Genomic DNA, 13809 nt, shown 5'->3' with positions numbered 1-13809 from the left:
CGCTGGAGACACGCTCACCTTTCTTAATCATCTTCAATATCTTTGAATTATATCAGTTTCGAGAAACCAAAGGTATTTTTGCTGTTTCGGGCTTTGGGAAATGAGTCCTTTACCATTATTATTATTATTATTATTTCTTCTTTTTCCGATTAAAAGGGCAATAGAAAACATGTGAATGCAAGTTATGAGCCACATGGGTTTCAGCTAACTGTTACACTGTTGGGATCTTAACTTCATAGCTTGGGGGTTCTTTCTTTCTATTTTTTTTTCTAAATTCCCCATGTTAAGGCCTCACATGAAGCAATAATTACTACTAGATAACCATTTATCCATAAACAAATATGTCGTTTAAGGACATGGTGGAGGGAAATGATTTATAATCTTTCCATGTTTAAGATGCCATGGGTTGATACCTTAGACTTGGACTTCCATCAAATGGCAGGGCCTAACAATTTGCCCATTCCTCATGTTCTCTTTAGGAAAGAGACATTAATTTGTGAAATGAATTAAAAAAGCATGATGGACATGAGAACTCAACCAAAATTGTGATTATAGCATTACCAAATGCTGACTTACAACCCTAAACTGAATTCTCAAAATTTAATGGCAAAAACACTGCATTCTCAAAATTTCTGAACTTCATATTTCAGTTGACGGGCAATCGCTTTTTGCTTTTCTTGGTTTTGTGCTTTAATGACTTCGTTTGCTTCTTGTATTCTTCATATAACTGTAAGGATGACTTTGTTCGGTCCAACTCGCCCCTTACTCTCTCATTCTCCTTAATGTCCCGAAGAAGCATGAAATGCCTGCTCAGTTTTTTGCTCACCTCGTTTTCATCAATTGAAGTAGGGTTGATAGAAGCTAATGTTGAAGGCCCGGTGCCTCTTTTCCTCTTGTTATTTGATTTCTGAGTGCTGAATTTTGGGTTGAATGACTCCTGCTCTAGTGACAAGTTTATAAAAGCTTGTTGAGGAGAGATGGAGAGATAAACCTGGTTCTGAGCAGTGTTCATGCCAGAGATGCTTGAAGCCAGTGTTGATATGGTTGGGTGATAGTGTTTAGATAGAAGATCCAGTTCCCAAAGGACGGAAGCCAGTGCACCACTTAAGTTGGGGTCTGAGGCATGTGGTTGGTATTTCTGCAAATCAAATAATTGTTTCGCATTGGTCACAATTCAAGACAAAAACCCAACAATTCCATTCATGTCTGTTACTAAAACAACCAAAATTCATAAACCAGTGCAGTAATTGTGATACCAATGAACAAACTGCCAGATTTTGATACAAAAATTATAAAAAAAGCAACTAATACCATAGTTATTTAACAATTTTATACATCATAACAAAACACATACCTCAAACCAGTTGGGTTAATAAGATGCTATGGGTTGGCATAATATTGTTTAGAAACTACAAATTTCATGCTTCATTATTATTCCCAATCTGTATTCCTCCCTCCTACTTCAGGTCATTCTTTCATAATGCATCACAAAACTTAGAAGATTTTCCAAATAAAGATGAATCCAGCATAAATATTGGTCAGAGAGATAATTGATGACATTGTAAGACAAATGATCGAAGTATTAGCCAAGAACGAAGGTGGACATGTTAATAGAATACTATATGCAACAGGTGTCTCAACAAAATGCATATAAGAAAATTATTCTATCATTTGAAGAGTAGCAAAATAGCTTACTGCAATGGATCCTGACACAGAGCCACCACCAGCATCATTTTCCAATAGATTTCGGCACTTTACATTTTTCTGAAGAAGATTCTTTAACGTTACCAAGGCTGCAAAGTTAAAAATAAAAAAAAAAAAACAGAAAAAATGCCTTCAAATACCATAATGAAGCACTTGAAATCAAATAGGCAAGCAATTCAAATAATTAACACACCAGCCATGGATTCTGCAGATCCGAAGCACAAGGAAAATGTGGCTAAGCGTTTTACAAATGCAGCTGCCTTTTGCATGTCATGTTGCCTATCATCACATAGCATGATCTTCAGAGCCTCAGCTAGCACTTCACCTTGATCTCTGCTGAATAGACATGTTAAGCAAAAAATTTACTAGAGCTAAGCTGTTATTCATGCCAGATTACTACTGAAGTTGCAAGAATGCTGAAATCGACATTACTACTGAATAAAGTTACAATGAGCCAGCTACAGGAGGCAAAACTGAGAAGTATCAAGTTACTATTAAGTCTCTCTCTAATGAGTGGATAACAGGAAAAATCTGCATCAGTCCATCCTCACATGAGGAGAATATGGAAGGAAAAATATTAAGAAGGAAAGAGAGAATATCCTCTTGAAGATGCAGATGACTGCACAGGTGCACTGATTTGCTAATTTATTTAATCAGAGAAAATTAATTACCATAACTTTGGAAGGGAAGAATTATGATCACCTTAAAAGAGGCTTGAAACAAGCAAGTCTCAACTGGCTTTTGCTGCTTAAGCAGCAGGAAAAGACTTCATCTAAGTTAACATTTACTCTTAAGCTATGCTTTCAATTAGATAAATATAAAGGACAGCCAATACACTACTAACCTTCCAGGCCTGTACTCAAGTACAAGATTGTAAAGCTGGACAAAAAAGTCTTGTAAATCAACATTCAGAGCATCAAGATTGCTCCTCATAACTTTAAAAGCAACAATGCAGCAGCGAAGGCACTCAGACACAGTCATATTTTGAACTTTCTGTGCAGAACCATCTGAGTTGCTACCTCCAGAGGCAAGCCTTTTCAAATAATTCACAAGGTCTCCAATGTAATCCAAGTCAATCAGGTGAGAAAACTTTCCTAAACCACTCAAACATGGAGCTAGAAGTGGATGTGCCCCAGATGCACCAGGAGCTGTACTACCATTTGCTTCAGAACTGGAAAGACAATAACATAAAAAATTAACTGGTCTGCTAGTGAATTTAAAATATCATAATACAAAGACAAGACAGGTTGAACTTAAATAAAAAAAGATTGGCATAAAATGTTCATCTGGAAATCATTTTATCAGGTTGTCACCATTAACCAGTACAATCCACCATTGTTTGGAAATCTCAATCAATATTAGAGAAGTTATACTCTTTTAACGGATAAAAATCTGATTTTGTGTATGTTACTACAATTCAGAAACATTTTCCCCGTCTTAAAACACATGCTGAAACTTAAGAGAGAGACAGCAAAGCCTGGATGGAAACCAGCTTCCATTAACTTGCATGGACAAGTTTGGACAACAGACCAAGAAAACCCATCTTAATTGGCCACTAAAGGCGGCACTGATGATTTCTCATGTCCTTACTTAAATTGCTATGACTATAGGCTGGCCCAGGTCAAGCCTAGGTTGTCAGAAATTAGTGTTCTAGCTGATTTCAGTTCTTCATGTTTATAGTTGCCTTTTATTCTTCCTCAGCGTTTCATCAATAGATGTGGAGGCTGCATTTTTCACTCAAACAAAAAATTCACAGAATACCACTAACCAACCTCACTCATTATTGTAATACTGTAATGATCATACACACCTGGCTACAGATGATTGTGTGGTATGCCTCAAGATCCGGAAATATGTCTCAAATACAGCAGAAAGTGTCTCAGATTGCATCTTCTTCCGTTCCTCAACATCTGGAGTATAAGCAACAGCTTTATAATCTGCAGCAACCTGGGCAAAGAATTCAAACATTGATGCTGTGACAATTACAACAAGAAAGATAAATAAAACATCAAGAAGTTCTGCAATTGTGGTGATATTTACCTCTTCCTTCATCTTTGCCATCATTTCTCGCTTACCTTTCTTTCTGTCATTTCCTTGTATTTGATTTGTCTCCTCAATATTCTTTCTCTTTTTATTTTTCTTGTTCTTCATTTTATTATTACCTACTTGAACTTCAGGCTTCCCAAGATCCTCATCAAATGACAAAGACATCAAAACCTGAAAAAGTATTGAAAATTAGAAAAAAAAAAAAGAAGAAAAACAATGATATTAAGAACAACAACAGACACAGTTAGACCAGAAGTACAAATCATGTATATAACAAAGGGAACATTTCTAGCAAAGAAATCATCCTGCCTTCCAATTATCAGTAGCTAATTTGATCTACTACAAATTGGCAAAGTTATATTCACATTATATAATACTTCATCCTAGACTTATGTCAAATTGTGGCATATATCCATAAGTTTAAGCAACTACTTTCACTGAAAAGAGTCAACATATAAGAATCATGGCACAGGCATATTTCCAATTCTAATCACAGTAAAAGAATTACAGGGATTAAAGAGAATATATATAGGATTGAATAAAAACAGTGGGTTAAAATGCTTGGGAAAGATTCATTTACGCAATAATAGAGTATACATCCACAAAGATAAAAAAACTACTTCCTCTCAAAGATCTACTTACATGCCGATCATGACTTGATGTCAGATACGCCAGTTGAAAACTGATGATGACATATCCCACATCTTATTGACATCTTAAAAATAAACATGCAAAATGCAATCTAAAGTCTTCAGTTGCTGTAACTTCAATTTGAATTGTCTATAGCAACTTCAAACACCTTTTATATGAGAAAGAGGTGGACAAGCAAAGAGGAAAAGGAACTTCAATGAAGTTATGTGTCTTCTATGGCAAGGTTTTGCAGTTCCATTGTAGAAGATCCACCATAGTCTTTACTTAGGAAGATAAAGGAGATAAAAACAGATTCCAATCATGCCAATGAGTTTAGCTTACCAACATTGCACAAAAAGCAAAGTGTATACTTAAAGAAACATAAATGCAGTGTGAAATAGGAGGGTTTTAGGATTAGACAACACCTCAACAGAATCAGGATGCAGTTGACAATCATGAGCTTTCACATGATCTGCAATCAGCCGAACGGCCTCAACAGTAGCTTCACCACCGTGTTTCCCCTCATTGGTAAAAAGAGACTTAATAGTTGCACAGCAAAGTCTCCTGTCAACAAGGAGTAGGTAATTTGGTTGGACAAGACAAAAGCAACAGAAAAAATTAAAAAATAAACCTTCTGCAATCATCACCGAAGCAACTATTCTGGCAAGTTCTGAGGAGGGAAGAGAGGAATTACAATCCAATGTGATACAGGAATCTGCACTTAACTATGGTGGAGAACATAATACTATTGTCTTTCATTGATGATAAAAGTTGCATGTGTCTGAAATAAATGAAACAATACTGTAGTCTATTTCACAATTTGCAGGGAGTTAGTTGTTTGGAAAGAATTAACAGGTTAGCACAATGGCTGAGTAGCAGCCAAGTATCAGGGGGAGCTTTCTTTAAAAGAAAGCCACAGGGCAATTCCCATTCCTCTATGCATGAGATGATCAAAGGTAAAGGCTGGATAATAGAACTAAGCTTCTTTACTACAAGCTCAAGATAAATTGATAAGGTCGAACGAAATTATCATCTTGTTTATCCTTTGATTTCTCTTTTGAATATGTTTCAAACACCACTTTTTTAAGTTTATTTTTTGAAGTTATTTTATTCAAAGATTCATTTTGAATAATAAGATTAAAATAAAGCCTAACCTCTATCCTCTCTTACTGTTAATCAGTTAGGCAATGGTAATGTCTTAAGTAAAATACCCAATAGATTTTTCCTTTTATGTTTTTTAAAGGCAATCCATATATTGATGAGCATATTAATGTCTAATGACTTGAAAAGATGAAATGTTATGATGATGAAGGTAGTGATAGGAAGGCAATGAGGTGAAACAAAGAGGGCAGTGGTGGCAGCTGAAGAACAGATTAGAGCTGAGACACCACCAGCAATTCATGATACTGATGCAGCAGAGGAATAAGAGGATAGAAACATCTAGTAATTAAGTTAAAGAAATGTTTTAATACTTGTTCTCTGTTTCAAAAGCAAAAGCACCAAAAGAGGGTTAAGTAAATGACTTTCCAGTCAAGTTACTAATTCAATTAACTAGGACAAAGAAGCAGAAAAGATGAAATGTTACGATGATGATGGTGGTGATAGGAAGGCAATAAGGTGACAGGAAGAGGGCAGTGGTGGCAGTTGAAGAACTGATTAAAGCTGAGACACCACCAGCAATTCATGATTGTGATGCAACAGAGAAATGATAGGATAGAAACATCTAGTAATTAAGTTAAAAGGGATGTTTTAATACTTGTTTCTCTGTTTCGAAAGCATAAGCAGCAAAAGAAGGTCAAGTACTAACTAAATGACTCTCCAGCCAAGTTACCATTTCAATTTGCTGGGACAAAGCAGCAGAAAAGATGCAGTGGTGAATAGGTTCCATGTCCCGATCTTACCAATATCGAAAATAATAATTAATTTTTTACGATGAAAAGAAGAAAGAAGAATGTAAAGTATCTATGTCTCAATGCCTTCAATCTTAAAGAGTCTCAAGATAAAAAATTTTAGAATGATGTAAAGTAGAAGACCAATTAGCAACAGGCCAAGTGAGTAATGAAGGCCATACATCATAGAAGCCAACTAAACACACTACATAAGAGTATTCAATTGCCTTTATTAAAGTTGACATACCAATCCAAAGATTGCTAAAGTAAATAGCTAAAAAAGAATGTTGACATCGAATCAAATTTTCACTTTCCTCTACAACAGTTTTAAGTCATTGACTAAGTATTTCAATCTCCTAAAGCAGGGTTTTGGAATCTCATAAAACATATAGGTTGACCTTTCTATCAATTTTACAATTGTCAGCACACTGCTTCAATTTGGATTTTAACTGTGGAGACCAACCTCAAATTATACTTATATTTTAAAATTCCAATTATTAATGTCAATCTTTAAAAGGCCCTCAACAGTTTACTGAACAATGCTTTAACATTTCAAAGCACATGAACACAGTATACCTTACAACATCATCTGAGGAGCCTATATTTCTGACAACAGCACCTAACAAGCTTTCACGGAAGTTGAAGTGAGGAACAGCATCGAGCAAAGTACAAATACAACGAACCACAACATGATGAAATATGGGCTGTTTGTCTAATGCTAGCAACTTCTGAAGGTATCCCTGTTGCACCCAGAAATAAAATGAAGGAGAAGGAACTAAGAGATGAAATCCATCATAATAATGTCTCGAACTAACAATAAACTGAAGTGAAGTAAAAAACATAAAGACATCAGTAGGAATCCTATAAAACCAGATAACAACCTCTTTAGGAAGGAGGAATTTCTACAAGCAGACAAATTTTACCATTGGACTCTGGCATAATTGAAAAGTCAATTCAACCAATACAACACATAATTTATCTTCACAAGATAAATCCAATACTTCTAAAGTACATAACTTTGCTCATATTTGGTACTACACAATCTTTCCATATTCATGGATATAATATGGTTGAACAACTGTCTCCCAATTAAACCATGTTATAGACTTTCAGACGACAGCGCTCCTACGCAAAAGATGCGGTAGACATGGTATGCTAAATATACCTTATAAACCCTTCTATAATTGCTAATCAGTGAAATAGAATTCGCATACCATGCCAACTACACCCAAGAACTAGACTGAATTATATTCAAAATTTCAGAATAGCGGTCTTATAAAGATAGCAGTTCAAACCTTGTATGCTGATAGAAGAGTTGATTCATAGAACCGCATTTTCTTAACTTCTTTGGAAACTTTCATTTCTAGCTCTTTTTCAGTAGGAAGCCTAATCCGGTAGCTGTATTTGCACATTAAAAAGTTGAGTAAAAACACTAATACAATGCAGTGAAAAGGAAAATGAATTACAAAATAAATAAAGTGGCAGTGAAAAATAAAAGAAATGATGAGTACCCAGGAATAATGTCTTTGAAGACTGCCAGCAAGGACAGCAGGCCAAGCTTTACAATAGAATGATCACCATCTTTCGCGAATTGCAACATCTCTTTCAGAGACTTAATATTTGACTCTGGGTCAGCAAGTAGTGCCATTCCAAGCTCAGCTAGCTTGCACTTTTTGGTTTCAAATGTTTCCTCCACCATGAGGTCTTCTTTCACCTCTGCCTAAACAAAGAGCACTGTTTGAACATTGAAGATAATGACTGGAGCATGAGAATATAGTATCTAATCCCCATTGTCAATGCTAGAAGGTAAGAACAAATGCAAACAATCCATAAGCAGGATTTGGCATAAGTAACAGCATATACAATTAGATCGAGGGGAAAATTCTCCATTTATGAATTACAACTGAAACAAGGAAAATTCAGAACATCGCCGCAAGAAGCTTGAGAGTATAAGTACAATGAATCTATGCAAACTTAAAGAACAAAACATGATGTTCTAGAAAATAAGTACAACAGAAAGTAAGATTTCCACCTCCCAAAAAATTACAATACTATTTAAAGCAGATAGAAAAGCAAGAGAAAAGCATCTTTGCACCATATTAAATATGTAGAGAAGGGAAACCCTTCTAAGATGAATACCTAAACAGGTATATATAGGTACTGACAAACCCCTCCTTTAAATTTGCAGATTCAGTACAGAGATGGTTTCCATTAGATTCAAGTAAAATTGTGATATTTGGTGAGTGTTGCTAAAGCTTAAAGTAGTTTCTTCCCCCATATTATTCCCTTAATTATGGAAAGCTCAAAAAACCTGAATTACTAATCACAAGACAAGAACACCTTCCTTAAATACTTGAAATCTCCTTATCTAATGTAGGCCAAATTAAACCTTTCTGACATGGCAGCTCAAGGCTTCCACATATTTTCCCATCAAATCCTACCAATTAACTCCAAACATATAAGGTAATATGGTAATCTTGCTGACTCCAAGAAATACTAGCACCATAATTCTTAGCTTCAGGCCACTCTATTTTTCAAATCCCAATTGAGGTACCTTCCATTTCACAACAATTCTAAAAGCCTATTTTCTTGAATCGAAGCCCAGCACATAACCCAACTAGGGAAATTACTTGTATTCAACCTATATCATCCAGTTTAAAATAATACTTGTATGCATCCATAGTGTACGAACTGTTCACCCCCCTCTTTTTGTCCATCTTGTTCCAGCAATTACAAGACAAAGGCATCAAAAAAATATAAGCATCAAAGTCAAGCTGCTGCCTTTTAATTCCTCGTGTTAACTCTTAAGATTAGCAATGCAGCATATAATAAAGTTTGCAAATGAGAAGAATGGAATTTAGGCTGGTTGATGGTTCTGATAGTCTGACAGGCCAGTGCTGCTCCAGTTTCATTTGGTGGTACATGACAGACAAAGTTTAAAGCATGTAATAAACCTTCTCTATACGTAATAATCCTGCTACATCCATAAAGCTCAACAATGATGGTCTATTAACATGCATAGTGTTTTACTATGATTGAAAACACTAAGAGGGAAATTAAGCTGATCATGTTTATCATCATCATGTGCAGAGTTTACCAAAAACTTTGGCCCTTTTATTCATAAAGGTTTCTATAAGAAAGATCACCAAACTTGTCTTAGATGAAAATGCAAAATTTAAAGTTCATTCTTTTCTTAAAAGAATATACCAGTACGGCTTCTTGTTGAGTTGGTTGCACTTCTTCAGTTTTAGCCAATTCCTTCCCTTGTTTCTTAGCCTCTTTCTTACTCCTTTTAAGCTTTGCCCTCCTTTCAGCTTTTGTCAGCTTAACTATGCTCTTATCTTCATTCCCTTCTTCATTTTCAGCTACTTCTGGTATCTGAGAAACTGCATTTCATAACAACATAAAGCATTTCATTCTCTCCATTCAATGGACGCACTTTCTTTAACAGCAAAGCAAGTAAAAATAATTTCCATTTTTCCTCTATTTTAAATGAAAGATAGATACATGTCCGGTAGTAGACTTCTCCATCCAAAGTCTTGACAGGAAGGGCATCAAGAGGATCAACTTGAACAACACTTTTTTCATTTTCTTTCTGCTCCAGTGCCTTCCTTCTTCGTTTCTCATATAAAGCTTCCAAAGCATCTTCAGACAAACCCTCCACCCGAGTGACTTGCCTACCCACAAGAGTAATTGTAATAAGTTGAGATTACAGAAATTTTCACTTCTATGCTTGCTTGCTACAGTCCAAACAATTTCCACTTAATAATTATTTTATTGTCGGTAACTAAGCTCTACATGAAAACAAAAACTGAATTTCAAAATTAGGGAAAATAAAGAAGAGGGAAAGAAGTAGCGTACCTGGTGATAGAATGAGTGTCCAAACGAGAGACGAAGCCAGCGTAGTCTGTGTTCTCGTCAACGAATTGGAGGTCCTCGTCGGAGACTTCAATTTCGTCCTCAGTTATTTCCGGCGGGAGTTCCGGCGGCAGAGTTACCTGCTTCCGCTGCTTGCCCTTGCTCTTCCCCATCGCGGATACCAAACGACACCGCAGTTCGAAAGTTTTATGGGTCTGCAGCAAGAAGAGGGGACTAGGGTTTAGGGTTTAAAGTTTTGAGTTTTGAGGGCACGCTCGGTTAAGCCCACTCATGGACTTAAAACATTATTAATTTGAGGAAATTGTGAGAAAAAAACTTCGGGTGATTTCAAAAATAATATCTCACATAAAGTTATTTGTTTTTAATCATTAAAAAACATGAGTAAATTAAAATATCTTTAAAAACATTGTGAGAAAAAGCTCTCGACATCTCCTTCCCATCAAAGAAAAAATAGAAATAAATGCTCAACTGTTTGAGGTCGCTCATATTTCTCTCTCAAGTCTTTGAACTGTATCAATTCTGTTAACTCTCTGTTAAGTATCATTATCTTCGGGTTGTTCAACTCTCTGAACTGTATAAGCTCTGTCAACTCCCTGTTGAGCACCATCGTCATTGTGCTGTGGTTTATCTCTCAGCATCTGGCCATATGTGTCGTCGATAAATAGACCCTATAGCAGAGATGATATCAATGTATGTTATTGGATTTATTGCTATAATAGATAAATTTTTAAAACTTGTTGTGTAAATTAGAACATGGATTACAAACATTGCCTAGAGTTATTACACGCCATGCATCCATAAAGCAGGTGGCGTGTAAAAAATATACTAAAATAACATGTGTCAGCACAGGGCGTGTAACACGTAGTGAACATGGCGTGTAACATGTAGTGAACATGGCGTGTAACAATTTTTGAACTTGCGTGTAACATTTTTGAGTATGACGTGTAGCATATTTGAAAAATGGCGTGTAATAACATGACAGACAAATTATAGAACGCGGCATGTAATGTGTAAAATGATTGACAAATTTGATGTTTTCAAAATTGAAGTGGGGTTCCAATTGTGCAACTTGTGATAAGACATGGTGGTCAATGGGTGGATGGCATTTACAAGGGTGGTGACTCACGAATGCAGGGGGTTAGGAGTGATTTGTCGTTTGAGGGCTTGAAGAAGCTGGTTGAAGAAGTTGTTGGGGTAAACTCAGAAATGGACGAGATTGAGTTACATGTATTGATCAATACACCTAGAGAGCTATCACGCCCAATTATCAAGGACGATGAAGATGTTGTATTAATTCTGCTAGAACAGAGGAATGTTCCGGCTGTGTATGTCAGCATTAAGGGACGCCAAAGAAATGTTATGTCATATCAAAAAGTTGAACAACATGGTAATCAGCTCAATCAAAATGAGATTTACAATGCTTCACACATACGACAACATTCGGTCTATAACCCACAACGATGGCAATTGATGTATGCAGAAGAGTTTGTGCAGCCTAGTAGAGAGACGACATTCACAGAACAGTTGGCTGCACAATTCCGATCAGGATGTGCATCGAACCAATTACTTGCTTCTATCCAACCAATGCAACAATCAAGTGAAACTGTAGAGGGTGTAATGGCATTTTCAAATGAGAATATCACACTTGAGGACAACACTGCAACGATAGAGGGTGACACTATGACGCTCAAGGATAATACTACATCTGATGAGGGAAATGAGGATTTGTTCCCTGCCGGTGAAGATAGATTTGATGGCAATTCAGATGATGGGTTTGATGACAGTTCAAACGATGATTGGCTTTATGATAATGACATTCCAATTTGCAATAATGTTGAAGGCGAAATTGAACCTGTTGGAGGTGTTGATGTAAGAGATGTATGGTGTGATGACCCCATATACAATAACCCTATCGCTGGTGAAAACGGGATTCGTTCCCCTAATACATTGCTAGATGACAATTATTAGGATACGAAAAATGCAGGGATATATCGTACGTGGGTAATTCTAGGTGCAGAGAGGTTCTCCTTCCAAACAGTTACCACTGAGGAGTCGAGATGTGCTAATGATCGCTTATACAAAGGAAGAATGTTTTCCTCGAAGGTCTAGTTGAAACGAGCTTTGAACATATTCGCTCTAAAAGAACATTTTGGGATAAGAGTAAAATGGTCATGTAAAGGTCGTTATGAGGTTGGTTGTGAGGACAAGGCATGCAAGTTCGGTGCGCGTACAACGAAGTTATTTGAAAGAGAATATTGGCAAGTTCGGACGTTCCACTAAGTACACACGTGTACTGTAGATGGTTTGCAAGGGCGATTCTCCACGGTGAGTGTGAAGATAATTAGTGAACTTATGTCACACAAGCTTAAGGCTAGTGGAGTAGCATTGAGACCTAAGGACATAATTGGTGAGATGAGGGTATAGTGGGGATTAGAATGCTTGTATGGTAAGGCATGGCAAGCGAAGGAGTATGCGAAAATCCTTGTTTTCGGTCCCCCGGAGGAGTAATTTCAACTATTACCCTCGTACTTTTATATGTTGGAAAAAGAAAATCTTGGTACAATCACTACAGTGGCTACTGATGAGGTAAAAAGATTCAAATATTGTTTCTAGTCATATGGGGCTTGTATTCGAGGGTTTAGGGATGTAATGCGTCCTACGGTTGCAGTTGATGCAACACATTTGAAAGGCAGATTCAAGGGTGTTCTGTTTGTTGCTGAATTCAAAAACACAAATGAGTGCATATATCTAGTTGCGTTTGGCATCAGCCATTTTAAGGACGAAGACTCGTGGACGTGGTTTCTTAGCAAGCTGCGTGATACAGTTGGTTGTCCTGAAAACACTATGTTCATTTCTGATCAGCATCTCGGCATTAAAAAAGTAATCTAAAATGCATACCCAGAAACGCATCACAATTTATGTGGTTACCACTTGAAGAAAAACTTTAAGAACAAGTTCAAGTGTGACAACCTTTCTATGATTTTCACCCTTGCTCAAGATTGCTATAAGGTATCCAATTTCAACAGACATATGAACCATCTCCAACAGATTCATGCAGGAGTCCACGCTGACCTTACGAAAATAGGCCCTGAGAGATGGGCATGTGCATGTTCACCAGCTAGGCGATACCAACTCATGACATCTAACATTGCAGAATGTGTTAACTCATGCTTGAAGCATGCAAGAAAAATGCCAATCACTGTTTTGATCGAGTTCATTAGAGACATGTTCTAGCGTTGGTTCCATGACCAGTACGAGAGACTTGCCTACCCACAAAAGTAATTGTAATAAGTTGAGATTACAGAAATTTTCACTTCTATGCTTACTTGCTACAGTCCAAACAATTTTCACTTAATAATTATTTTATTGTCTGTAACTAAGCTTTACATGAAAACAAAAACTAAATTCCAAAATTAAGGAAAATAAAGAAGAGGGAAAAAAGTAGCATACTTGGTGATAGAATGAGTGTCCAAATGAGAGACAAAGCCAGCGTAGTCTGTGTTCTTGTCAACGAATTGGACGTCCTCATCGAAGACTTCAATTTCATCCTCAGTTATTTCCGACGGGAGTTCCGGCGGGACATCTATGCAAAGGGGCACCACTCTAGTTCTTTAAATACTTACAATTAATTATTTTTATGATTTAGCTTGCAAATATAGGT

General features: G+C 36.6%; 1 protein-coding gene across 2 annotated transcripts; it reads right to left on the bottom strand.

Moving 5' to 3' along the window:
* Positions 1 to 533: 533 nt before the first annotated feature.
* LOC110419827 (binding protein) lies at positions 534 to 10428 on the bottom strand. Of its 2 annotated transcripts, none has more exons than XM_021432946.2 (13): positions 10131 to 10428; positions 9777 to 9946; positions 9477 to 9655; positions 7781 to 7989; positions 7565 to 7667; positions 6846 to 7009; positions 4806 to 4944; positions 3745 to 3921; positions 3515 to 3651; positions 2549 to 2875; positions 1898 to 2040; positions 1696 to 1793; positions 534 to 1138 (listed from the first exon to the last, which is right to left on the bottom strand). In XM_021432946.2, exons 1-13 carry the CDS (start codon positions 10298 to 10300, stop codon positions 647 to 649), a joined length of 2508 nt encoding a protein of 835 aa, XP_021288621.1. In that variant the 5' UTR covers positions 10301 to 10428; the 3' UTR covers positions 534 to 646. The 2 variants fall into 2 exon arrangements, with proteins under 2 accessions (XP_021288621.1, XP_021288622.1); XM_021432947.2 differs by having other exon boundaries at positions 1898 to 2037; positions 10131 to 10427.
* Between the last annotated feature and the right edge of the window lie 3381 nt (positions 10429 to 13809).

This window comes from Theobroma umbraticum, unplaced genomic scaffold (assembly GCF_002168275.2).
Source record: "Theobroma umbraticum cultivar Fairchild unplaced genomic scaffold, ASM216827v3 scaffold_67.0, whole genome shotgun sequence".
Taxonomy (NCBI): domain Eukaryota; kingdom Viridiplantae; phylum Streptophyta; class Magnoliopsida; order Malvales; family Malvaceae; genus Theobroma; species Theobroma umbraticum.
The sequence above is the reverse complement of the archived record's forward strand: the minus strand, read 5'-3'. Positions and strand labels throughout refer to the sequence as shown.